This window comes from Schistocerca americana, chromosome 8, assembly GCF_021461395.2.
Source record: "Schistocerca americana isolate TAMUIC-IGC-003095 chromosome 8, iqSchAmer2.1, whole genome shotgun sequence".
Lineage (NCBI taxonomy): Eukaryota > Metazoa > Arthropoda > Insecta > Orthoptera > Acrididae > Schistocerca > Schistocerca americana.
The window spans coordinates 291399950-291427427 of record NC_060126.1 but is presented as its reverse complement, the minus strand read 5'-3'; the positions used below and the strand labels follow the sequence as shown (position 1 = coordinate 291427427).

At 39.3% G+C, this 27478-nt stretch overlaps 1 protein-coding gene across 1 annotated transcript in view; it reads left to right on the top strand.

The window, feature by feature from the left end:
- The first annotated feature begins 6788 nt into the window (after positions 1-6788).
- The window catches only part of LOC124545043 (putative tricarboxylate transport protein, mitochondrial), a 35693-nt gene continuing 15003 nt past the window's right edge, over positions 6789-27478 (top strand). Inside the window, exons 1-4 of the mRNA XM_047123828.1 lie at positions 6789-7175; positions 7386-7593; positions 9289-9512; positions 12683-12903. Coding sequence (XP_046979784.1) covers positions 7061-7175; positions 7386-7593; positions 9289-9512; positions 12683-12903 — 768 coding nt within the window. The 5' untranslated portion in view covers positions 6789-7060. The remainder of the gene's footprint in view (positions 7176-7385; positions 7594-9288; positions 9513-12682; positions 12904-27478) is intronic.

The window sequence follows — 27478 nt, the reverse complement described above, 5'->3', positions numbered from 1 at the left end:
AAAAAATTTGATACATTACGCCGTTTCCGAGTTAATTAGCATTGAAGGTGTCTATCGGGACGTTGCGCGCGCAAATCCAAGCGATCCACGAGAGACAGTGTCGCTAAATGTGACCTTCGTTTGGTTTCCTAAAACCGAATAAGAGCGCGATACAAAAATTGGACATGAGACGGTAGTAAGGTTCGAACCCGAGCCAAAGGCTGAGCAGTCTCGTGCGCTATCGTTTGCGATTTGAGAACGGTTAATAAAAAATAAAAAAATCTCAAATCGCTCTGAGCACTATGGGACTTAACTTCTGAGGTCATCAGTCCCCTAGAACTTAGTTAGAACTACTTAAACCTAACTAACCTAAGGACATCACACACACCCATGCCCGAGGCAGGATTCGAACCTGCGACCGTAGCGATCGCGCGGTTACAGATGCGATTTGAGAACAACTGGCACCAATTGTATTTGGCGGGCCGTTTCAATCTGCGCGCGCAGCTAGAAAACAGTGCAACGTATCTGTTTCTTTTTCTTATCAGTTATTTCTCAGTACAATCATTCCTCGAATACCCTTACAAGCTTTTCAGAGTGTTTCTAACCGCCCAGCATATTTGTATTGATAGTACATAAAGACTGCATATAGAGTATTAGTGACGTTTGCTTACCTCTTAGCTATCAAAGTGATCTATCTCCAGAAAATATTAAGCTGAAACTATCAATCGTTTGACTTACAATACTTTAAATATACAGGCTGTCCCACTCAAACCTCCCCGATTTTAAAGACTTAGGGGAAAAAAACCACAGTAGATACGACAATGAAAAATGCACCACGTTGTAGAGCGAAATTAGAATCATATTAATGCCTTCTGCTGCTAATGGGCGTCGATATACGTCAACGGGGACAGGTGAAAATGTGTGGCCCGACCGGGACTTGAACCCGGAATCTCCTGCTTACATGGCAGACGCTCTATCCATCTGAGCGACCGAGTCCACAGAGGATAGCGCGACTGCAGGGACTATCTCTCGCAGGCCTCCCGCGAGACCTACATTCTCACCTTGTATGTCCACACACTACATTCGTAGTGTCCCACTCCAACACACTCATTATTCGTGGAAGACATTCTTACCAAGTTCCGTAAGAGTTCGGTGAATATGTGTGCATCCGCACAGAAGAAAAAGGTCATGGCCGGTGTTGTCATAACTATATACTTATATGGATATGGTGTCTGTTCTTTCGGACATGTCAGTTTGAAAATGTATCGTGTCCCAGGAACCACATTTAACAAAAAGTACCTCACAGGCGACTACTGAAGTCTATCCAGGAAGGGTTCAGACTCCATTATTGCCATTTTTGTTGTAACTGATTCGCTGAATTTAAGAACTACATTCAACACAGGGTGTCCCACTCAAACCTCCCTGATTTCAGGGACCCAGGAGAAAAACCACAGTAGACACGATAATGAAGAATGCACCACATTTTAGAGAATCTCAAAGAATTTATATTCACGCGTCAGAAGTGCCAAGTATCGTCGCCAGAGTGAAGCATGATCGCATGAAGTGCGCACAAGCAGTAGTGTGGTTTACAGAAACAAAACCGCCGATTACTGTGCAAAGAAATTATCATCATGGGTATGAATGTGATCCACCTGATGTGAAAACTATTAAGGAATGGTATAGATGTTTCTGGCAACAGGAAGTGTTCTGAAACATTCTGGTGGTGCACGTTACGGAGTTTCAGAAGAGACAGTGAAGGACGTCAGACAAACGTTTCTCAGAAGCCCACGTAAGACAATTCGTCAAACATCTAGCAACTTGATGTACCTCGATCAACATTGCAATATGTAGTTCACCAGCGTCTTCGTATGCGTGCTTACAAAGTGCAAATTCTGCAACATCTGACGCCAAACGACAAACCACGCCAACAACAATTTGCTGTGATATGCTGCAGCATACTGATATGGATGCCAGCTTCCTGGAAAGATGTTTAGTCTCGGATGAGGCAACCTTTCATCTATCAAGAAGGGTTGATAGGCATAATGTTCGGATTTGGAGTTCGCAAAATCCGCACGTTGTCATTGAACATGTTTGTGATAGCCCTAAACTAAACGTCTGGTGTGGGCTAATGCATGATATGATTGTTGGACCGTTCTTTTTTACGGAACAAACAGTGAATAGGTCAGTGTATCTGGACATATTGGAGGGTTTGTGTACCCTCAGATATAAGACTTGCAACCTAACATCGTTTTTCAACAACATGGGGGTCCGCCGCATTGGTCAACGGCTATTTGCAAGTTCCTGGATAGGAAATTTCACAATCGTTGGATCGGACCCATTGTCTGGCCACCACATTCACCCAGCATTACGCCACTTGATTTCTTCATGTGAGGATTCGTGAACGACCTTGTGTATGCGTTCAAAGTGGACGATATTCCTATATTGCGACATCGTATCACTAATGCAATTGCAGAGGAAATGTTACAAAGAACTTGGCTAGAAATTGAATATAGACTCGATATTCTTCATGCTACAAATGGTTCACATGTAGAGGCATATGGATGATAAATAAACAAATTCTTTAAGATGCTCTACAATGTGGTGCATTTTTCATTGTCGTATCTACTGTTTTTTTTCCTAGGCCTTTGAAATCAGGGAGGTTTGGGTGGGGCACCCTGTATTTTGTTGTAATGCCTTGATACATAAGGTTTTCCTTATGCCTCCCTTGTAACCCACGAATTGTGATCGTTAATGTTTGAAGCTAGTGAGTGAAAATACTGAGACAAATAGTCCATATTTAAAGGAAAAGTTTTTTCTAATTTAAATGTTCACTGTAGTAAGTAACAGCAGACTTTCCGCTTGTGCATCTGTAGTTTGACTAATCATTTTTACGCAAATTTATGTTCGTATTTCGATGAATAACATTACAATATACATATGGTGCTCACGTAGATTCTAAGCTCCTTGGTCAGGACTGCGAATAACAACAGCAACTGGGGGTGAGGGGGGGGGGGGCGGAATTCGTGAATTTTTGTACAATGCTATGGGGTGACTGTAATGAACAACCGGGGGAGGGGAGGGGACGTTTATGTGTAACCTTTTTTTTTTTTAGCTATTCTTGAATATCTCGAAAACCCCAGTTACTAGTGAAAATGTTTTGCACTACGAAAAATGTCTTATTCATTTTTTATTTAGGACTGACAGTTTCCGCACTGCAAGGAATCTAAAAACAGCTGATTGTTAAAAGCAGTGTTTTAATGGTATAAAATTAATATTTATTGTTTAAAAGAGATGGGTTAAGAACAACTCTCAAATGCGTGTACTACATGCAATAGAACAGTATTAAGGGATAAATTGTGTTCTGGGGGTGTAACAGGGTGGAAAGATGGGGCGGAGGTTTAAAGTGTGAGGGAAAGCAGTCGCCATATTATGGTCATGCACATCTCTTCTTGATAGATCTGAAAACGAAGGGCTAGCAGGCAGTTCCACGTTCTCTCTACTGCACTACGTCGCAAACATCAACTGATGGGTTTTTCACATACCAACCCTTCCACAGCTCACCGTATGAAACGCTTGCGACATGGCGCACAGACAATCGCGGAAAAAAGAAAGGGTGGGGGGGGGGGGTTATTTTCTACAAAGTGTGTTAATGCTACATTGAATACATATATTAGAGGTTAATAACACAAACGTAAGAAAATGAGAAGGTTCTGTGCAGAATCTGAGAGGAAAGGATAAATGGGAAACATTGACAAGAAGAAGGGACAGGATGATAGGACATCTCTTAAGACATTTGGAATCCCTTCCACATACTAGAGGTAGTTGTAAAGGATACAAACTGTAGATGAAGACAGAGATTGGACTACGTCCAGTAAATAATTGAGGACGTAGGTTGCAAGTGCTACTCTGAGATGAAGAGGTTGGCACAAGAGAGGAATTCGTGGCGAGCCGCATCAAACCAGTAAGAAGACTGATGACGCAGAAAAGCATATGGATAGATTTTAGGTACTGCACACTGTTCTAGGTTGCTCCAGGATACCAAGCGAAATGGCGCAATGGTTAGAACACTGGACTCGCATTCGGAAGGACGACGGTTCAAACCCGCGTCCGGTCATCCTGATTTAGGTTTTCCGTGATTACTCTAAATCGCTTCAGACAAATGGCGAGACGGTTCCTTTGAAAGGGGCCGACATCCTTGCCATCCTAATACGTAGAACAGTAATCGGCTGCAATTCATTGCTTGGCTCGTTTTGAAATATCTGGAGTTCCGTAACACGTAGGTGGACCTTCTACTGTTATACAGGGAACCAATTTAATTAAGCTTCTGGGCGTCTCCAGACGTTGGGAGAGCCCATGCTTGGGTGATACGCACGATACCTTCAAGATGCGAAAAGTGTTCCTGCCACTGACAGCAGAGACAATAAAATCGATATCGCCGACTATATACTGACAGCTTGTTGCAGTTGGAGCAGGCTCTTCGGTGTGGTAGATAGTTGACAGCTCCATCTGTTGAGTTTTTTTAAACAATAGCTCATTTGATAATTGGAAATAAATACTCACTCAATAAACTGAACCCTTATTTAACAATATACATTAATTTAATACCATTAAAACATTATCGCTACAAGCTACAGTTTTTGAAATACTTAGTAGTCCCGCTCACCCACGCTAATACCTTACCGGCCAGGATTTGTAGTATGTTACTCACTACACTATCCCTTACCACTGTACAAAAATTTGTGACTACACGAATTTTTCCCCTATTTATCCTTCGTTGACTATAATCCGTTCATCATAAGAATAAACCTGATATAAACAAACACAAACGCAATGATTGATCAGAAGCCGTAGCACATGTACACTGGTGTTGTTGCGCTCTTGGAAGTAGGTCCGTCTTACGTATTAGATATCTTAGACTAAGTTACGTTAAGTGAAACTTTAAGACATTCAGATGTATTAACAGCCGTGAACGTTTTTCTTAATCACGCATTAGCTACGTAGTTTTCATTTCAAAAATCGTGTACAGTCACAGCCTCTGCAGCGTTGTGCTCTGACTGTTGTTGATAACGCGCAGTATGAAAATGGCTGAGGCTGCTTCCTGTTCCGTGGTGAAACACGCGTGTGGAACACGGTTAAAACGTGCCGAGAAATAAGCTGTTCTTAATGTTTTCATAAATTTACGTAGATAATCGGCTTTGAATTTTACCAGCGTTGCATATAATACAGTCGATACAAACAAAACCACATTGATTGCCTAGTAGAGTCAGTAGCGTAATGGAATGTGAAACAATTGCGGTTATTTGTGCGTGTGTTTAACTCTTTGCAGTACAATTTTTTTCCCGTTCAATGTGAAATACCTACATCGCGTAATTATAAAACTCATCATCATTTTTTATGAACAATGCACATATTCTTGTTTATAATTACATATTGGACGCGAAATTCCTGTTTTCATTTCAATTACAAATTCTTAATCATCGATGTTTTATGAAAGACTGTTAAATTAAGAAAAAGTAACAATTTAATTTTTAAGGCAAAAATTTTGACTGTCCACAGAGGTAGATAAGTATCGTAGAAACATGAAAAACAATCGTTTTCACAGCATCGGGCACATCATACAAAAGCTGCATTTTTACATTTGCTCCTGTGCCATTACAATATGAAACGAACAGAACATACTGGGGCCAACTGCGGGATTTGACCAGAGAAGAAACATGACTGTTAAGCTGCCAGACGTACTGGAACTAACGCACACAGCTTTTTCACACGTCATTGCCGAACGCTGTCGGGGCATGGAACGGTTCGTCATAAAAGAAGAGAAAATGCTGCGCCTGGTTGGCTTCGTGGATTCTGTTGTTGATAGGCTCGTTGTCAACGTAGCAGGTGACACTTCCAGAACTTTTCTCGGATTCGGATAAGGAAGGAGACGACTGACTGTAAGTAATACCTTCAGTGGTTTCAATATTCCGGTGAAATCCTTCAGTACTCTCTTACGTTACATACAGCTTATGCAGAAAAATTACTCTGTGGTTATGTCAGGAATTTCATCATTATTGGTTCTAATTACAATAGTACGTCAACTAAAAACGATAACGTGTTGTGGTTTTGTTCCAGTTGTTTGTGGGAGATTTGCAGTATATTATTTCATTCTGCTTAAAAATTAAATGACATTCAAAGCTGTATTGCTCCTCTTCTCGTCTCTTTTTACGTGTGAACTGCAAGCTAACTGAACCAGTTAACTGGCCAGTGCTGTCCAAGTCAAATGCGCCGGTAAAGCTGTTGTCCGTTGTTAAAGCTAAGTCGATGTGCGCGTAAGGCACAGCACAAAACTTGACAGTACTCGAGACAGCTTGGATGCAGTCCTACGTGAAACGGAAATCCAATGAGATTCCTGCAAACGCGGAAGAATACATAGTGCAATTTTGACATCAGGTTTATTCTTACGACGAACGGACTGGTGGCTGACATATGATGAAAAACCGCACATCTTGAACGTTAATATACAGAATAAGTTGCATTTCTAAGACTCGCACAGTATAGGGAGATTCTAGATGCAGCTAATTTACTGTAACTAGCTTTATTCAGCTATGAAGATAAAGTGGAATCAATTAGTAACTACGTCGAATCGCCCGCCGTTAGACATCATAAGATCCTAGAGCGAGGCAGCAAAGCCAACTGAAACGCAAAATTGTTGAGTACTTACACGACCGCTGTGCTTGAAAATCAGTAACGCAGCAGTAACAGTTCACTGATACTAAAATTCCGTCAGAATTTTAAATACGGTTTGAAGAACCAGTTACTTCTGGTCGAAACCAAAATCTTTATCATTGATACAGACGCGTGTGACGTTGGTAGCACTGTAGCCACACTGGGTAAGGTTAAAAGTGAATGTGAGTACACAGTTCATCGAAGTTGCGCTGTCAGAAGCAGGTGTTCATTAGAGAGGCGGAAGATGCCTGAACATGCGCGTGTTTACCGCATCGTTTAGCTGATTTTTACCAAACGTACAAAATGAAACAACAGTGAGTGAGTGAATATTTCCGTGTTCTTCGAATATACGATCACGTCATTGACCGCACTCATGGATAAATCAAAAATGAATTCACGGAACCCGTTTCTGCGTCCATGGATGGAAAATAATGGTGCAGCTGCCGCAGCTGCGGCTGGGAGCATGGGTTTGAAGGGAATCATTGCAGGTTAGCAGCTATTTACTGCACGATATTTGGAACGCTCACTTCAGTAGCAGTGGTGTGAATGAATAATAGCGTTCAGTGTTTATTACAAGCACATGAGAGACAAGCGGGGGGCGTGGACCTCTTTGTAAAATTAGGCGTATTTTATACAATTCGCATTTTTCAAGTAGTTGAAACTCTTTCTGAATGTTTTTAATTGGATTGTTTTTGCAGGTGGAATTACGGGTGGCATAGAAATCTGTATTACTTTTCCGACAGAGTACGTAAAAACCCAGTTACAGCTGGATGAGAAAGGTGCTACAAAACAGTATTCAGGAATATTTGACTGTGTTAAAAAGACTGTGCGGAGTCATGGTTTTTTCGGACTCTACCGTGGTCTCAGTGTGCTTCTTTATGGCTCCATTCCAAAATCTGCTGTACGGTGAGCAATATATGTTGTGAAGTATTACCGTGATCGAGCGTGTCATAGCAGTATCAATACAATAATTGGCCAGTAGTGTAATTGGTTTGCGTTTCTTCTCAATATTACAACTTTGTTAATAAATTGTTACTAGTATGATAATTGACTTTCATAGTAACACTTTTGTAATATTACAGCTGTTACTGCTATTGACAGTGCTGTCACCCAATAGCAGTACTTATATGTTAATAAAAGGGCTGTATTTACACAACTTGTGTTCTGATGTAAATGTTGCTCAGTAATTCTGCTCTTGTAACTTAACAAACTCTTTCCTTCTTAATTTATTTAATTTTGAGATACTATTTATCATCTCCAAAATCCTTTTTTTAAAACTAAATTTTTATCTTTGTGAACTTGTTTCATTTGTGTGCTCTTACTGTCTTCTCAATGATATCATAATAGTATCTATAAACTGTCTTAAAATTATCATTCACAATTTGTTCTTTTCCTGATCAATTTGTGTTTGCACAACGTATCTCATGTGAAGTAAAAGCTCTAAATCCTATTAAACTGAAACACGTTTTAACTTCATTATAATCTTCAATCAACCCATTTCTTAGATGAATTACAAATAGGGAATGCCATAACATATACTATTACATGTGTTGCAATGTTTTGTATGTTTGTCTCAGTATTTTCACAACAAACTGGTAACCTTACCACTGCAGCCTAAATTGCTAAGATCACTATGTTGATATTGGTAGATGCAAATTTCGTATAAAGTGTGCTATTAGAACCCCCTCCCCCCTCGCATAATATCTTGGTTGTGGTGACAGACTGGTCTGTAGCACAGCCCAAAGTCTAGGTTAAGTCGGAAGGTGACAGTTTAGTTGCGAGTTGGTGGTTATGGTAATTAACTGACAGGTAGCAAAGCCTAATGTTTACATCTGCAACATACTGAAAAATCCAAGGGGAACCCAGTACATAAACTGTTACCAAAATTTCTTGCTACTTTTGTTCTAGGCAAGTCACTGATCATTACCTGTTGACAAAATGACTGACAAGAAATAAAATATGTTCTAATAAAAATGTCATTGTAGTAATATTGATATTGTTTACCAAGCCTGTAGAAACAACGTCATTATAGCCACCCCTATCATGTGCTTAACAAAACCATGTAACTTAAAATCTCTCGTTTTTTCCCTACATTTCATTACTATTAAACACTTTATAACAAACAGGCCCAAAACCTTAACACTACTGGCAAAGCGGCTAATATTTGAAGATTTTAAGTTTATTTGTTCAACATTGTTAAGATGGTGTGGAAGTGTTTGCTAAACACTAGTGTAATGGCTTTTAACAAAATAAGCTTTCTATACAGGCTTCTTTCCTCTTGCTATTGTCTTTGTATTTCATTCACAGATAAATGCAGAAATGAACAAAAATAATAACAACAGTATATACCATGGTTTAAACTCAGTTGTTTATTTTTATTAAAATACTAAATAGATAAGTTCACAAATTTGTTTATTGTATTTCTTATTATATTTTAGAGCATTTTATTAGCAGACTATTTCTGTCTTACTTTTATAGCTATTATGAAGCTTCTCTCAGCATGTTAAATACAACCTAGTAATTAAACTGTAACTCATAGCATTATCAGTTGACCCAAAAATATCACATTTCTTGTCTTTCTTTTACTCACATTAAATACAGGTTTGGCACATTTGAATCTATTAAGAAGCGCATGGTTGACGCAGACGGAAATCTTTCTCCAAGCCGCAGACTTCTTTGTGGGCTCGGAGCTGGTGTAGGTGAGGCAGTTCTTGCTGTAACACCTATGGAAACTGTGAAGGTGAAATTCATCAATGATCAACGCTCTGCCAACCCAAAATTTCGAGGGTTTTTTCATGGAGTGGCAGTAATAGTCAGAGAACAAGGTAGGTACAACTTTGACACTGTTTTACACACATTGACCCTCAATTGGTAAACAAATCTTAATTAAATTGTTGCTCCAAGCTTACTTTTACGCATCACAGTATTTTTGTTGTCATGTAATCATGTTTCAGTCTCAGAATATAAGTGCATCTCAGTCTGCAATGTATTTGCTGCTACTTCAGTTGCTGATTTTGTCCAGTACATTTATAAGAATGTTATTTTATCCATGTTGGTTCTTGTCAAGCTCTGTGGCTGTTATTCAATTGAGGATTGTTGCGAGGGACTACAACCAGCCACGCATACTTTTGAGAAGCATTATTTAATTACCATGAATGGTTTTGGACCATTATGTCCGTCTTCAGAGAGCCACACATGTTGCAGTACATTATCACATTTGCCAGTAGTATTCATCTGTTCCTGCACTACACCAAGACGACAAATAATGAGGCACTACGAAAACCTATGACATACTGCTGACGGTTCTGACACTGTGTTAAAGCAAGTGTTGCCATCTGGAGATGGACACAATGGAGCATAACCATCATGGTAATAAAATATAGCTCCTTAAAAGTGCATGAGGCTGGTTGTAATATCCCTCTGCAAACAAGTGTAAGAAGTTATTTCAACAGATCTTTCTTGAAATTTCTTTTGTATGGTAAGTTTAACAAGTGATGCGTTCAGTTACAACAGTAATAATTGCAAAAAGAAATATAATTGTTTGATTAATCTGGCACTTACTTGTTCACTTCCCCAACTGTAGCTTAAAACACTTGTTTGCTAATTCAGCAATAATTTGTCAAGTATTAAAATGTTCCTTAAAGTCCATACCTTTGTCTGACAGAATTGTACACAAAACTCGACTGGGAAAGGAGGGCGGCGACACACGTTAAGAGTTGATAGCCAACCTAAAAATAAACATTAATGTATGTCATGTTCCTTAAAGACATGACATCAGCTCTTTTTATGAAGAGATAAGGACTATATTTTGTCTATGAAGACCAACAATTTTTCTCCACCCATTTCTTTCCCCCCTCCTGAGTAGGCTTCTACAAGGGTAATTTGTGTATTGATTTCAGGTACAATTCCTGCTGATGTTTCTCTGTTTCCAACATTTTTTATGTTGTTGTTGAAAGAGAGATTATGTGGACACTACGACAGAGTGCAAACAAGAACTTTGACTGGCCATAGGAAGAGGAGTGGTGTGAGGAACAAGCCCTGTGTCATTCCCACATGGTTGGAAGCCTATGTCCATATACTGGTGGTCAAAGGGATTGCTAACTCCTCCGTGTTGTAAGGGTTGCACTCAAACCCTGCCATGGATCAGGATTCGTATCTTCATTCATTTCGGAAAAAAAAGGCAGCACACAACACAAAGTATTTGGTGATGGCTACAGTACAGTTGTTTGCTGCGATAGGCAGTGTTTTGAATGTGGTAGTTCTGGCCTGACTTTTGCTGGTATCTTAAGCAACCATAGATAAAACCACCTCCCCCACCATTCAAATACTGCCACAGTGTAGTGTACACACAGTAATCTTACTTGATATAAACAAGCATTTTCATTGTAAGAAGATGGCATAAATAATAAGACAGGATTTATTGGATAAAGTCTGTCAAGTTTTCCAAAGTGTAATCTTCACAGGTCATCAGCAAGTGCTACTTCTCTTCAGGGCTGCCACAAGTTTCCCCAAGTGAAATTCCCTGATTTATAGACAAGTTTTAACATTTTTCCCTACCAGATTTATATCTCAATGGTAGGTAAAGACACAAGTTCACAAAAATATGTAAGGACTTCAGTATTTCTAAATGTGTGAGCAAAAATCTTCAGAACTAACATCAAAATCTTTTGTAGTGCACTGCTTTAGATGGAGAAAGCAAGCTTAAAGGATATATGTTTCATGAGACCACCGATGTTATTTTATTTCAATAAAACTAAACACATTTGGTGACAAAAATACACATTTTGTTGGAGTTGCAAGACATTTAAAATATCATCGCTGATTTTGGATGTAACCTCAGAAAGAATTAGGTTTCTTGAAAGATGTGTATATGGCACCGAAGAGTTGTGTAAACCGACACTGTAGGTGACTGCCAATAAAATGTTGGTTCTGCTATGTTCGTTATTGGTGGTTATTACCCCTTTGTGTTATGTCTATTATTTTACATGTATTGTATGGTTTTTCATTCAAGAAATACGTGAGTACATAGCTTACAAACTGCCACAATTTTCTCCTTCTTATTGTCCCATACTTTGTAACATATCAACTATTTCCAAAGTGCCAAAATGTACTAGAATAAGTAAAATGTCTACAAAATGCCACACCATACTAGGTACTTGTGATGAGACAGTCGCAATTCCTGAAATCCATCACCCGTGCCCTCTGGCCTGCTGAGGAGCACCACAGTCCTGGGTCCAGTGATAAACCATGAAAATCTGTCGCATAACACCACACACCAACAGACCTCGCCTGAGGGCAGATCAGTGAGACTAGATCTGATGGGCAGTGCCTGCACATTAGTGGGAAATGATGGGCTCTTCAGATCGGCAGGTGTGATCCCTTACAGATACCTGCAAAAATGGCCAGTGGTTTTGGCACATCATGGAAATCCACTCGTGTGGCCAGCTATTCTACTAATGAGGATAGGTAGCAACTCACTATAAAGATGATCGCTGAGCCACAGACAGGCACATAGAAAAGACAATTACACTCATACAACTAAATTTTTGGACTAAATTTTTGGCCATAACCTTTGTCAAAAAGTGACAGAGCGCGCGTGCCCCCCCCCCCCCCCCCCCCCACCCCACACACACACACACACAAAAACCGCCGTCTCCGGCCACTGCGTCAACAGCCTCTGAGAATCAGATCCAAACTAACCACTCAAGTTACCGGTTTGGAGACGATCTTAATAAACCAAAAGCTACTTCTCAGGACAATATGGACTCCCACAATTTCTTAATGACTATAGTAGATGGAAAAATTCATTTTCCGTACATTTCCTTTAAGATATTTCTACTAAACACATCACTGCATTCGGTGATTTGAATATACTTGCATAAAATTATTTGAAGCAGGCAATATAAATTGGGTGCTAACGAGTTAAGTTCTCTTAGCTGTAACAATAAAGCCTTTAAAAATATTAAACCACTCAGTTCACTTCGTACTATTTCAGGTTTTCGAGGAGTCTATCAGGGTGTAACAGCAACAATCATGAAGCAAGGCAGCAATCAGGCAATCCGCTTCTTTGTTATGGAAACTTTAAAAGACTGGTATCGAAAGGGTGATCCCAAACAGCCTGTTCCAAAACTACTCACAGGTCTATTTGGGGCAATAGCTGGTGCTGCCTCTGTCTTTGGGAACACACCTATTGATGTTGTCAAAACAAGAATGCAAGTAAGTAACGTTGTACTTCACAGTACTTGTAACAATGGGTTCAAGTTTTCATCGTGTAGGTTTCTATAGTTTATGACATGAACAAATTTCTCAGGTACAAGTTATTTATTAAGACACACATCATGTTGATCTTATTAGTCTAGTTACGCCAAAGATAACAACCTAAAAAGTACAAAACAGTTATGTAACAAAGGCTGGAGGTTGGAAATAAACATCGACTCTTAAGTTTTCAGAATCTTACATTCATTATTCCAAACCTGGATGGAAATGGGAAAACGAGAGAAAGAAAACATATGATTCAGTCTGAATACCCTCCCTTTCAATACGATGGGCATTCAGTAAGCAATGTAACACTTTTTTTGTGAAAGAAGGTTGGTTCTATTCAGGGTTCCAACACACCTTAATATTCCCTACTCTTCTGGCTACAAAATCCTATTTTTCAACATAATCTCCATTCAATGTGACAGCCTCATGCCACCGTACTGGGAGGGCCTGTATGCCTGCTGGTCGACGTTGAAGTCAACATCTTGCTGGATCAACACTCTCTCCACGATCCACATACTGCATCCCGTGTGTGCATCCTTCATTGAGCCAAATTTGTTTGAAATTTTGTGCTGAAGTCATTTCTTCTATTTCCTGGGTGTTAGCACAATACACTTCCTAGCTGATCACTGCACAATGAGGGAGGGCATCAAACAGAATAACTCCTTCCAAGTCCAGAAGACCATCACCATGACTTTACCAGCAGGGGTGTGGCTTTGAACATTTTCTTCAGAGGAGAAGTGGTGTGGTGCCTTTCCGTGATTTGCTATTGTGTTTCCAGTTCAAAGTGATGAACCTATGTTTCATATCCTGTCACAGTGTTCAACCAAAAAATTTCATGATCAACCGTGAAACCACACATGCAGTGCTGCCCGCCAATCATTCATTGCTTCTGTTAGGTGGCGATGAACTCAGTAGGTGCACACACCTTTTCCACAATGTCACACGACAAACTCCACATTTTTTCAAATGAGACAAAAATGGTTGCATTGCTTATTGAATGCACTTTATACTTACCTGACACTTAAAATAATGTGAAAGGTTTCTTACACAAGAAAGACATTTCTTATGTATTAGTATAATCAGTAGGTTGAGTAACAGTATGTTGAAACTGTTTGCCAACTGGGACTGATCAACATCTAATGTAAGCTGTCTTCTTCCATCTGAATAATCCATATACACCTAACTGATAGATAATGCTTTAATATGCTAATAAATCTGCTCTCTTTGTATAAATTACTGTTACATGAACTCGCTACAGTCTTGTGCTCCGAAAGCATGAAATAAATGTGCAGGGAATATCCTTTCTTAGTCTCTGTGAACGTCTTGGGCTGTGAACAGTCTAAGATGACTGAACATTCATAAGAGGGATAAGAAAAATATCGTCGTCATATCCAGTTTTTAGTTAGGCATCCTTATCTGTTTGAATTTCAAGTAGACTTCAACTTATCTTTCCAACTCTTTTCGGGGTATTCAACTTTTACCCCCTTGAAGTGTACATTTGTACATTAATTCAGGCATCTGTTCATCTTAATATAATGAATATTTTCTCCGATATGCTCTGGAGTTCAGGGCCGATTTCACTATTCTTGATCTGATATACTAGCTTATAACCAGCTAGATGTCTTAGGAGTCTCATTTCTGCTGCTTCACTCGTCCTCTGTTGACTTATGGTTGAAGTCTAATTCTCTGACCAATACATTAGAACTGGTACTGCCATCACATTATAAAATTTCAATAGTCTCTTTCTTAACCTTTTTGAGAAGAGTGCTATTTATCGTACCAACCAACTGTTGAAATTTTTGCACTTTATATTCTTGATCATTTAATGCAGTGTATGAGATAGCATAGTTATTTAAAAGTATGTGGTTTATCATCAATTATTTTTGTTCTTAAATGCTCCTAACCATGGAATGTCGTTAACTTAGTTTTATCTTTTAGATATTGTCATACCAAATTGCTATCTGTAATTTATCATGAGAGTCTGCCAAGATTATTTGATCATCAGCAAACAGAAATGTATTTATCACTGTATTATTAGGTTTATAGTAGTGCACTATTTTATTCTGCCATGTCTTTATGACACTGTGTATATACTAAATAATGAGTTCAATTTTAGTGTTCGATTCCACTTTTCAGCTTTGAATGGTGACGTCATACCTAAGGCAGAGGTGCTACATAGAGGCAGTCTGTGAAAGAAACTCATCATATTCGCAAAGAAATGAATGTAGCATATGATAAAGTTATGATCACAGTTCATATGATTAATTCCTTAACCACAGATTATATCGAAAAGAATTGAAGGCAACAAAAATAAATAAGAACAGAAAAGGAAAGCATACTCGTGTGAAATAAATTATTATTGTTAATTTATGTGAGTAAAAAAAGGACAGAGAACCTTTAAATCCATTACAGTATAGTGCATGATGAGGTCATTCTATTGTAAAATAGTGTTGATTTTTGATAATGATTGAATCTCATAGGACTAGTACACAAGTAATGAATATTCACAAAAGTAGGGCCTAAGAAATATTGGAAACGGTAACTGTAACTAAGCTATATAGGTCACTTTTAGTTACTGACTCCAACCACTCCATGGTAAATTATTCAGTTTGTTTTTCCAGCAGGCATGTGCACTTTCTGCATTTAATCAGTAACTAGAATTGACCTATATAGGTAAACAGTAGTTACCAATTCCAACCATTCCACAGTTTATTATTTAGACCATTTTCACAATAAGTGTGTGCCCTTAAGTGTTACAGAATTTCTACATTTGGTATTATTCTCTTCACTACTGTGAAAAAGAGAAAAATTTATTGTCTGTACCTAAAATATTTGTTACTTTTTTCTAGTAGTTCTGAGATCAATAAGAAATTTAGAAATCCTTCAAAAACCTAGTCTACAGATTTACTGCATAAAGTCCAAAATTATCAACCATTGTATAGTTGGAATCGATAACTAGGACAGGCCATTTAGGTAGGTTAATTCTAGTTACCGATTCCAATCATTCAGTGTTTTGTTTGTTAGATCGTGCACTAAAATGTTGGCTAATAGGATTTCTGCACTTGTAATAGCTCTCTGAACTACTGCGAAAAAGTTACCAATACTGAAATAGGCAACTGAAATTTACCTGTACAGGTCAATTCTTCTTAGCGATTTCAATTTTTGTTGATTCACCACAGTAGTTTCCGAGAGCAATTACAAATTTAAAAATGCTGTTATGTTTTAGTGCATACAACTCCTGCAAAAATAATTTGCATATGGATCATGCAGTGTTTGGGATCGGTAACTATAATTTACCTACACAGGCTAATTCTAGTTATCAGTTCCAATATTCGTTACTTTTTGTGGATTTTTGTTAGTTGTGTATTGACTTTCCTTTTAGTATTTAGTGTGTCGGGTTCACATTTCATGCCTTTGTTTCATATTTGTTATACATTTCATTTTCCTGTTTTCTTTTACATTTTAGTTTCTCACCACCCAAAATCCCAACTTTCCTGTGCTACTCCCATTAGATTCAATAATTAATAGTAAAATTAAAATATTTTGTAATAGTATGACCTCACCATGTGCTTTACTATAATGCAATTTAAAGGTGTTCTGTACTTTTTGACTTTCATAAATTATGAGAATAATTCTTATCACATATGAAAATTTGATTTTTTATTATTGTTCTTATTTATTTACATTATCTTCAATTCGTTTCGATATACTTGTTGACGGAGTAAGTAACTGTGTGAAATGTGATTGTAATTTTATCGCATGCTACATTCATTTGTTTGCGAGTATGATCTGTTGCTTTCGTAGATTGCCTATACGAGTATCTTTGTATTAGGTACGATGTCACCGCTGAAAGCAGAGTGGAATCGTACACTAGATAAAGGATACCCATCTTAATTCTTGGGTGATGGTTCTCACAAATTGACTTCCTTTTTGTACTTCAATTTTGTTGTATGTATACATACTCTGAATTATACTTACTGTACCATTCTTTTCTAAAATTTCTCATAATGTAACTTGACTTTATCAAAGGTTTTCACATAGTCAATAAAGGCTAGGTACAGGTGATGATTCCATGCAGAATGTTTTTCAATTATTTGGAGACTGGAAATACACTCTATAAGCAAGGTCGTCCCATAAAAAAAACACTTTCTGTTCATCTGTAAGAAATGTTTATGACAGTATCTTCATTTGTTCTTAATATCTCTCTCTCTCTCTCTCTCTCTCTCTCTCTCTCTCTCTCTCTCTCTCTCTCTCACACACACACACACACACACACACACACACACACACACAGAGAGAGAGAGAGAGAGAGAGAGAGAGAGAGAGAGAGAGAGAGAGAGAGAGAGACTAGTACACATGCCTAATATCGTATAGGGCCCTCATGAGCAAGCAGATGTGCCGTAACACGACATGACATGGACTCGACTAACGTCTGACGTAGTGTTGGAGGGAACTGACACCATGAATCCTGCAGGGCTGTCCATAAATCTGTAAGAGTACGAGGTGGTGAAGATCTCTTCTGAACGGTACATTGCAAGGCATCCCAAATATGCTCAGTAATGTTCATGTCTGGGGAGTTTGGTGGCAGCAGAAGGATTTAAACTCAGAAGAGTGTTCCTGGATCCACTCTGTAGCAATTCTCGACATGTGAAGGGTGTTGCATTGTCTTGCTGGAATTGCCGAAGTCCATCAGATGCACAATGGAGATGAATGGACAAGTGATCAAACAGGATGCTTACATACGTGTCACCTGTCAAGAGTCATTTCTAGATGTATAAGGGGTCCCATATCATTCCAACTGCACACCGTTACAGTGTGTCCACCAGCTTGAAGAGTCCCCTGCTGACATGCAGGGTCCATGGATTCATGATATTGTCTCTATACCTGTACACATCCATCCACTTGATACAATTTTAAACGAGACCCATAAGACCAGGCAACGTGTCTATTGTCAATGTTGACAGGCCCAGATGAGGCATAAAGCTTTCTGTCATGCCGTCATCAAGGGTACACAAGTGGGCCTTTGGCTCTGAATATCCATATCAATGCTGTTTTGGTGAATGGTTCACACAATGACACTTGCTGATGGCTCAGCATTGAAATCTGCAGCAATTTGCAGAAGGGTTGCACTTCTGTCACATTGAACATTCAATCGTCATTGGTCCTGTTCTTGCAGGAGATTTGAGGTTTTAGCGGATTCCTGATATTCACGGTACATTCGTGAAATGGTCGTATGGTAAAATCCCCACTTCATCGCTACCCTGGAGATGCTGTGTCCCATCGCTTGTGCACTGACTGCAACACCACTTTCAAACTCACTTAAATCTCAATAACCTGCCGCTGTAGCAGCAGTAACCAATCTAACAACAGTGCCAGACAACTGTCTTAGAAAAATGTAATGAATTGAGGGAATTATTTTTTTGGTCAGAATTTTCATAGAAATAACGAAAAGTGGGAAGTGGACATATACGGTATCGAACGGAATAGCATGATAATTTCATGTACAGGTCTGCAGCCTCAATATATCATCTAAATGATGGAATCATTTTAGTCGCCATAGGCTGTCAGTTTTATTCCTTTAACACACCATGTGTGTAAATTACAATATTGGCAAGTTTTAGCCTTAAGTCATTATCAAAACTTTGGTACTGGTAATTTGTGTGTCACATCTGAAATTTTTCTTTCTTCGTATGTGGGGCAGACACACAGATATATGTTGAATGTTACAGATGCAGAACATGCGGCAACCAAAAAGCATACTATTTAATTGGTGCATGTTTCCTGAAATTTGTAACAGTTATATGTATGTATGAGTGCAGAAAAAAATAGTATGCTGCTAAATGAATGCCTACATGATGTGCAAGACCAATCTGTAACATTCGACATGTGTTTGTGAGGGAACGTGTCTGTCCCCACATAACACGGAACATTTATATCATACATTTGATAATGGCCTAGGGCCAAAACTGGCTAGTAATGAAAATTATATGCAAGGTGCATTAAAGGAATAAAACTGACTTGGTACCATCATTTATAACATGGTGAGGCTTAGTTTTTAAAATGAATTAATAATAATTGTTATCATGGTATTCTGTTGTTATCATTATTTTACTTTAAAGAAATCAGGGTAATTAAGAAAAACTTAAGTAAAAAGCTTAACTACAGATTTGAGGGAAAACTAAAATATTTCACAAACAGCTGCTGTTACCTATGTAAATAAAGTGTCAAAAAGTTCATCTCTTTTAGGCCTATTGTTGTGCACATGAAAATTTGTATTGGTGAGATATTTAAGTGTCAAAGTGGCTTCCTTGCAACCAAGTACTACATTTAGAACATTTCCGAAACATAAGATGCTAGGAAGGCAATTTTATAAACATCTCTATGGTAACACCTCAATGAGGCCTCAACTCCAGAGATGACTACTGTTTTTCCTGCAGCCATTAGCACTTAAGAGTTGAGCTGGCAACAGCACTGCTGGCTGTCAGTGATCTTCTTATGCCTTCTCAACGATAGTGTGTCAATGACGCTGGGTACAAGTGGAAAGTCTTCCAACAACACTGAAGGAAGAGAAGCATGTAAGGAGGATCCAGAATGGAAAAGGGAGAAAATTCTTTGTAGGAATTGACACTACTGACGAAGTCTTGTCATGTTTGCGGTCACCGAATGTTTCCACATATTTTTTTATGATGTGCAGATAATAAAATGATTCATAAGCTGTTGGTAGATAACCAGATGATGATGGAAAATTATGCAAAAGATGCATCTGTTTCTTTTTGGATGATACTGAAGAAGACTGACTATTTTATGATTGCAAATATTGTCGTCAAAGAGTAGGCATGTTTGAGAGGCCCTCCACTGTTTGACGTAGAGCAGCACCTTAGAATGGAAGAACTTCCTACAATTATAATTGAACTGCTCTTTGACAGTGACAATGAAGGGTGACTTTTCAAGAGCTTTTCCCGATGAAAGAAAGTACACAATTTCAAAGCACTGAAAAGTGTGTAATATGTTTTATTTCTTACTTTTATCTAAATGATTTCACAAAACACTTGACCATTTAATATTCAAATATTCCTTTGTTTAACAGTGGGATAGCAACTACAGTTTGCCAACCTTATTCATTCATTCAGCTGTCAGCGTGCACATTTCTTGTGTTTCCATTAGTTTAATATTAATACAGCAAATGGGCAAGTAACATTACACCAGGTACCTGGACTGTATGCTGACACAGGAGAGTTAAAGTCAGTTTTGTGCTAAATTTTTCACAATGACATGTTGAACAGGTCTTGGGGAGAGGACATGGATGAACAAAGTTACAAGAAAGACAGTCATGTTGGTTAGTGTCCCTCTCATAGCTAAACAACATTTGGTTGATGCATTTTTTATTTTGCTTCTGGACAAAAAGTTACTTGGGGTGGTCAAGAGAAATGGGACACCCTGTATAGTCCCAGGAATTCGAATCAACTAGGACAAAAAGTGACACGGTACATATATATGTAACATGAGAACTCAAATGGTTCACAGACATGTTCATTTCCAGTGAGATTACAACAGAAATCCTAAGACATTTAACCTGGCAGCCACTTGAAAAAATATGTCTTATTCACCCCCCCCCCCCCCCCCCCCTTCCAAATCATCATCAGAAAATTCTACGTATCTGTTTCCAGGTTGGGTTATATAACTAGTACATCACTTTACATTTAATATCCTGATTTACAATGTAGATGGCATTAGACTAAGAAAAGCATGCACAGAATTAGTAATTCTTTTTGCATTATCTGAGAATGTAACAGGAAAAATCCATTATATATAATGGAAGGAAACATTCCACGTGGGAAAAATTATATATAAAAACAAAGATGAGGTGACTTACCGAACAAAAGCGCTGGCAGGTCGATAGACACACAAACAAACACAAACATACACACAAAATTCAAGCTTTCGCAACAAACTGTTGCCTCATCAGGAAAGAGGGAAGGAGAGGGGAAGACGAAAGGAAGTGGGTTTTAAGGGAGAGGGTAAGGAGTCATTCCAATCCCGGGAGCGGAAAGACTTACCTTAGGGGGAAAAAAGGACAGGTATACACTCGCACACACGCACATATGTGTGGATGGATGTGTGTGTGTGTGCGAGTGTATACCTGTCCTTTTTTCCCCCCTAAGGTAAGTCTTTCCGCTCCCGGGATTGGAATGACTCCTTACCCTCTCCCTTAAAACCCACTTCCTTTCGTCTTCCCCTCTCCTTCCCTCTTTCCTGATGAGGCAACAGTTTGTTGCGAAAGCTTGAATTTTGTGTGTATGTTTGTGTTTGTTTGTGTGTCTATCGACCTGCCAGCGCTTTTGTTCGGTAAGTCACCTCATCTTTGTTTTTATATAAAAATGTCTGCTTGTGTCTGTATGTGTGGATGGATATGTGCGTGTGTGCGAGTGTATACCTGTCCTTTTTTCCCCCTAAGGTAAGTCTTTCCGCTCCCGGGATTGGAATGACTCCTTACCCTCTCCCTTAAAACCCACTTCCTTTCGTCTTCCCCTCTCCTTCCCTCTTTCCTGATGAGGCAACAGTTTGTTGCGAAAGCTTGAATTTTGTGTGTATGTTTGTTTGTGTGTCTATCGACCTGCCAGCGCTTTTGTTCGGTAAGTCACCTCATCTTTGTTTTTATATATAATTTTTCCCACGTGGAATGTTTCCTTCCATTATATATACACAAAATTCAAGCTTTCGCAACAAACTGTTGCCTCCTCAGGAAAGAGAGAAGGAGAGGGAAAGACGAAAGGATGTGGGTTTTAAGGGAGTGGGTAAGGAGTCATTCCAATCCCGGGAGCGGAAAGACTTACCTTAGGGGGAAAAAAAGGACGGGTATACACTTGCGCGCACACACACACACACACACACACACACACATATCCATCCACACATATACAGACACAAGCAGACATATTTAAAGACAAAGACAAAACTCTTTGTCTTTAAATATGTCTGCTTGTGTCTGTATGTGTGTGGATGGATGGGTGTGTGTGTGTGTGTGTGTGTGTGTGTGTGTGTGTGTGTGTGTGTGTGTGCGCGCGCGCGCGCGAGTGTATACCCGTCCTTTTTTTCCCCCTAAGGTAAGTCTTTCCGCTCCCGGGATTGGAATGACTCCTTACCCACTCCCTTAAAACCCACATCCTTTCGTCTTTCCCTCTCCTTCCCTCTTTCCTGAGGAGGCAACAGTTTGTTGCGAAAGCTTGAATTTTGTGTGTATGTTTGTGTTTGTTTGTTTGTGTGTCTGTCGACCTGCCAGCTCTTTCATTTGGTAAGTCACATCGTCTTTGTTTTTAGATATATTTTTCCTACGTGGAATGTTTCCCTGTATTTTTATATATATATATATATATAATGGAAGGAAATATGTCTGCTTGTGTCTGTATGTGTGGATGGATATGTGCGTGTGTGCGAGTGTATACCTGTCCTTTTTTCCCCCTAAGGTAAGTCTTTCCGCTCCCGGGATTGGAATGACTCCTTACCCTCTCCCTTAAAACCCACTTCCTTCCGTCTTCCCCTCTCCTTCCCTCTTTCCTGATGAGGCAACAGTTTGTTGCGAAAGCTTGAATTTTGTGTGTATGTTTGTGTTTGTTTGTGTATCTATCGACCTGCCAGCGCTTTTGTTCGGTAAGTCACCTCATCTTTGTTTTTATATATATATATATATTAGTTACAACAATAAGTACAGCCGGCCACGGACTATAGATGTATCACCCTGCTGTCAGTCTAATCATTCTCTGCCACAAAACTGTAAACTGTCTACTTATGCTGTTGTTATACTCCTTTTCAAAGAAGGTGAGAAAAGGGATGTCAATAACTGTCAACCTGTTTCACTTCTGACATCATTTTCCAAGTTTTTTGAGGTGTTGATGTACTCTAGAATAGTATCGCACCTGAGCAACAATAATATCCTCAATAAACCATAGTTTGGGTTTCAGAAGGTTTGTCCTACTGAGAATGCCATTTACATGTTCACTCACAAAATTTTACAAGCATTAAGTAATAATAGAGTGATGGATGTAATTTTCTGCAACCTATCCAAGACATTTGACTGTGTGAATCTCAGTATTCTCCTAGATAAATTGAAGTTTCATGGGATTAATGGCATAGCCAACCAATGGATAGTATCATACCTAACCAAAAGAATGCAGGAAGTTGTGCTAACAAGGGAACCTCCCCCTCGCACCCCCCTCAGATTTAGTTATAAGTGGGTACAGTGGATAGGCCTTGAAAAACTGAACACAGATCAATCGAGAAAACAGGAAGAAGCTGTGTGGAACTATGAAAAAAATAAGCAAAATATAAGAACTGAGTAGTCCATGTGCAAGATAGGCAACAATCAAGCATAATGTGAGCTCAGGAGCGCCGTGGTCCCGTGGTTAGCGTGAGCAGCTGCGGAAAAAGAGGTCCTTGGTTCCAGTCTTCCCTCGAGTGAAAAGGTTACTTTCTTTGTTTTCGCAAAGTTATTACTTGTCCGTTCGTTCATTGACGTCTCAGTTCACTGTAATAAGATTAGTGTCTGTGTTTTGCGACCGCACCGCAAAACCGTGCGATTAGTAGACGAAAGGACGTGCCTCTCCAATGGGAACCGAAAACATTTGATCGCAAGGTCATAGGTCAACCGATTCCTCCACAGGAAAACACGTCTGATATATTCTACAGGGTGTTACAAAAAGGTATGGCCAAACTTTCAGGAAACATTCCTCACACACAAATAAAGAAAAGGTGTTATGTGGACATGTGTCCGGAAACACTTAATTTCCATGTTAGAGCTCATTTTAGTTTCGTCAGTATGTACTGTACTTCCTCGATTCACTGCCGGTTGGCCCAGTTGAAGGAAGGTAATGTTGACTTCGGTGCTTGTGTTGACATGCGACTCATTGCTCTACAGTACTAGCATCAAGCACATCAGTACGTAGCATCAACAGCTTAGTCGTTCATCACGAATGTGGTTTTGCAGTCAATACAATGTTTGCAAATGCGGAGTTGGCAGATGCCCATTTGATGTATGGATTAGCACGGGGCAATAGCCGTGGCGCGGTACGTTTGTATCGAGACAGATTTCCAGAACGAAGGTGTCCAGACAGGAAGACGTTCGAAGCAGTTTATTGGCGTCTTAGGGAGCACGGAACATTCCAGCCTATGACTCGCGACTGGGGAAGACCTAGAACGAAGAGGACACCTGCAATGGACGAGGCAATTCTTCGTGCAGTTGGCGATAACCCTCATGTCAGCGTCAGAGAAGTTGCTGCTGTACAAGGTAACGTTGACCACGTCACTGGATGGAGAGTGCTATGGGAGAACCAGTTGTTTCTGTACCATGTACAGCGTGTGCAGGCACTATCAGCAGCTGATTGGCCTCCACGGGTACTCTTCTGCGAATGGTTCATCCAACAATGTGTCAATCCTCATTTCAGTGCAAATGTTCTCTTTACGGATGAAGCTTCATTCCAACATGATCAAATTGTAAATTTGCACAATCAACATGTGTGGGCTACGTTGGTGATGTCTTGATTGGGTCCCATGTTCTTCCACCTACGCTCAACGGAGCACGTTATCATGATTTCATACGATACTCGACCTGTGCTGCTAGAACATGTGCCTTTACAAGTACGACACAACATGTGGTTCATGCATGATGGAGCTCCTGCACATTTCAGTCGAAGTGTTCGTACGCTTCTCAACAACAGATTCGGTGACCGATGGATTGGTAGAGGCGGACCAATTCCATGGTCTCCACACTCTTCTGACCTCAACCCTCTTGACTTTCATTTATGGAGGCATTTGAAAGCTCTTGTCTACGCAACCCCGGTACCAAATGTAGAGACTCTTCGTGCTTGTATTGTGGACGGCTGTGATACAATACGCCATTCTCCAGGGCTGCATCAGCACATCAAGGATTCCATGCGACGGGGGGTGGATGTATGTATCCTCGCTAACGGAGGACATTTTGAACATTTCCTGTAACAGTGTTTGAAGTCACGCTGGTACATTCTGTTGCTATGTGTTTCCATTCCATGATTAATGTGATTTGAAGAGAAGTAATAAAATGAGCTCTAACAAGGAAATTAAGCGTTTCTGGACACATGTCCACATAACATATTTTCTTTCTTTGTGTGTGAGGAATGTTTCCTGAAAGTTTGGTAGTACCTTTTTGTAACACCCTGTATACGATCCTGTATATTGTCAACCCCTGTAACTTGTACACTTGGCGAATGGGTAAAAAGATTCTTCTACCTTGCCCGATTTAGGTTTTCTTGTGGATGTGATAATCACTCCAAAAAAAGTGATGAAAACATAAGAGTTTTCTCACATAAACTGCAACAAACGAATGCAACAGTTTCACAGTTTCCCTGTGCTCTGTCAAAACATGTGTGTTTAACATTTTCAAATTTTTCCGTGTGTAGACCGTCAAATCCTGCATATGTCCTGGAATTTTGGAGAGCGACGTTGATTATGTGCGAGTGCCCGAACATTGATAATTGTCTGAAAATAAAAAATTAAACTTTTCACTTGAGGGAAGACTTGAACCAAGGACCTCTCGTTCCGCAGCTGCTCACGATAACCACGGCACTCCTGAGCTCACACTATTCTTGATGTTGCCTATTTTGTACATGGACTACTCAGTTTGCATATTTTGCTTATTTTTTTCATAGATCCAAACAACTTCCTCCTGTTTTCTTGACTGATCTGTGTTCAGTTTTTCAAGGCCTATCCACTGTGCCAACTTATAACTAAATTTGAAAGGGGTGGGATGGGGAGGTTCCCTTGTAAGTAATTCGACAAAAGTAGTTTGCAGATGTAATTTGCAATCTCAGGTCCATTATTGTTCCTCTTATTTGTAAACAATCTTCTATCAAATATACAACAAGTAGAATTAGTTCTTTTTTGCCGATGACTCTAAGGCAATGGCCTTGCCGCAGTGGATACACCGGTTCCTGTGAGATCACCGAAGTTAAGTGCTGTCGAGTGTGGTCGGCACTTGGATGGGTGACCATCCAGGCCGCCATGGGCCGTTGCCATTTTTTGGGGTGCACTCAGCCTCGTGATGCCAATTGAGGAGCTACTCGACCGAATAGTAGCGGCTTCGGTCAAGAATACCATCATAACGACCGAGAGTGCGGTGTGCTGACCACACGCCCCTCCTATCCGCATCCTCCACTGAGGATGACACGGCAGTCGGATGGTCCCAGTAGGCCACTCGTGGCCTGAAGATGGAGTGCTTGCTGAGGACTCTAGCACTGTAATCAATCCAAGCATATATACAGAAATAATGTTCTAAACAGTACCAGTGACTGGTTCTTTGGGAATGAGCTTACTCTCAATTTTAAAAAGATGCAACATATTCAGTTGTGCACATCTGTGGGTGTTTCACCAATGATGAGTGTAACACATGGTGAGGAAATAATAAATGTAGTGGAAACTTCAAAATTCTTAGGTGTTTATACTGATGACCATTGAGACTGCAGAAACGTACATTTTTGATCTCATAAAACAACTTAGTGCAGTCACATTTGCGCTTAGCATCATTGCAACTCTAGGGGAGAGAAAAACAGTAATCTGATGTATTCCGCAAATTTTTGTTCATTGGAATAATGTTCTGCGATAACTCATCTTTAAGAAAGAAAAGTCTTCATTGCTCAATGTGCTGCATCAATAATATGTGGTGCTCACCCACAAACATGTTGTAGAGATTGTTTCAGGAGTTGCACATTCTGACTGCTGCTTCACACTATATTTATTTGTGTTGTTGTAAATGATCCAATACAGTTCAAAAGGGAAAATGATGTACATAATTACAAAACCAGAATGAAAAACGACATTCATTACTCCACAGAACAGTTGTCTTTAGCATAAAAAAGGGTGCACAGTGCTGCAACAAAAATTTTTCACTACTTACCTAACAATATCAAATGTCTGACAGACAGTGAAGTAAAATTTGGAAACAATCTGAACATGTTTCTTTATGACAACTCCTCCTATTCCACAGATGAATTTCTATTACTGTAATGTGTAGGAGTTGGTGGGTGGAATTACTGACAACATCTGTATATTTAAAATGAAAATGTTCAGCATGTATCCATATTTACAAATTAATTTGCAACGTGAATGTAATTGACGTGTTCCACATCATTACAATGCATCGTGCAAAATTATCCATGAAACTAACTAGCTAACTAATTCATGTATTCACTTAATTTTGTGTTCAAATCCATAATCAAAGCCTGCTAATGACCAAGCTATGAAACTACGTAACGTTTAGGTTAGTCAGATATGTACAATATGCTATTTGTTTTAGGGCACTGTTCTTTAAATTGAATCCCTGAACTAATTTGACTTGAAAAAAAGAGAACCGTTGTGCACTACAAGAGAGAGGAGAATATTTGCAAAAACACTAATTTTCCTTTATTCTTCTATTCAAAGATGTTACAAAAAGTGTGTGTGATCACTGTATTTCATGTCTTGAAATTCAAAAAATGATTTTGAATAGTAATGGTACCATTAAATT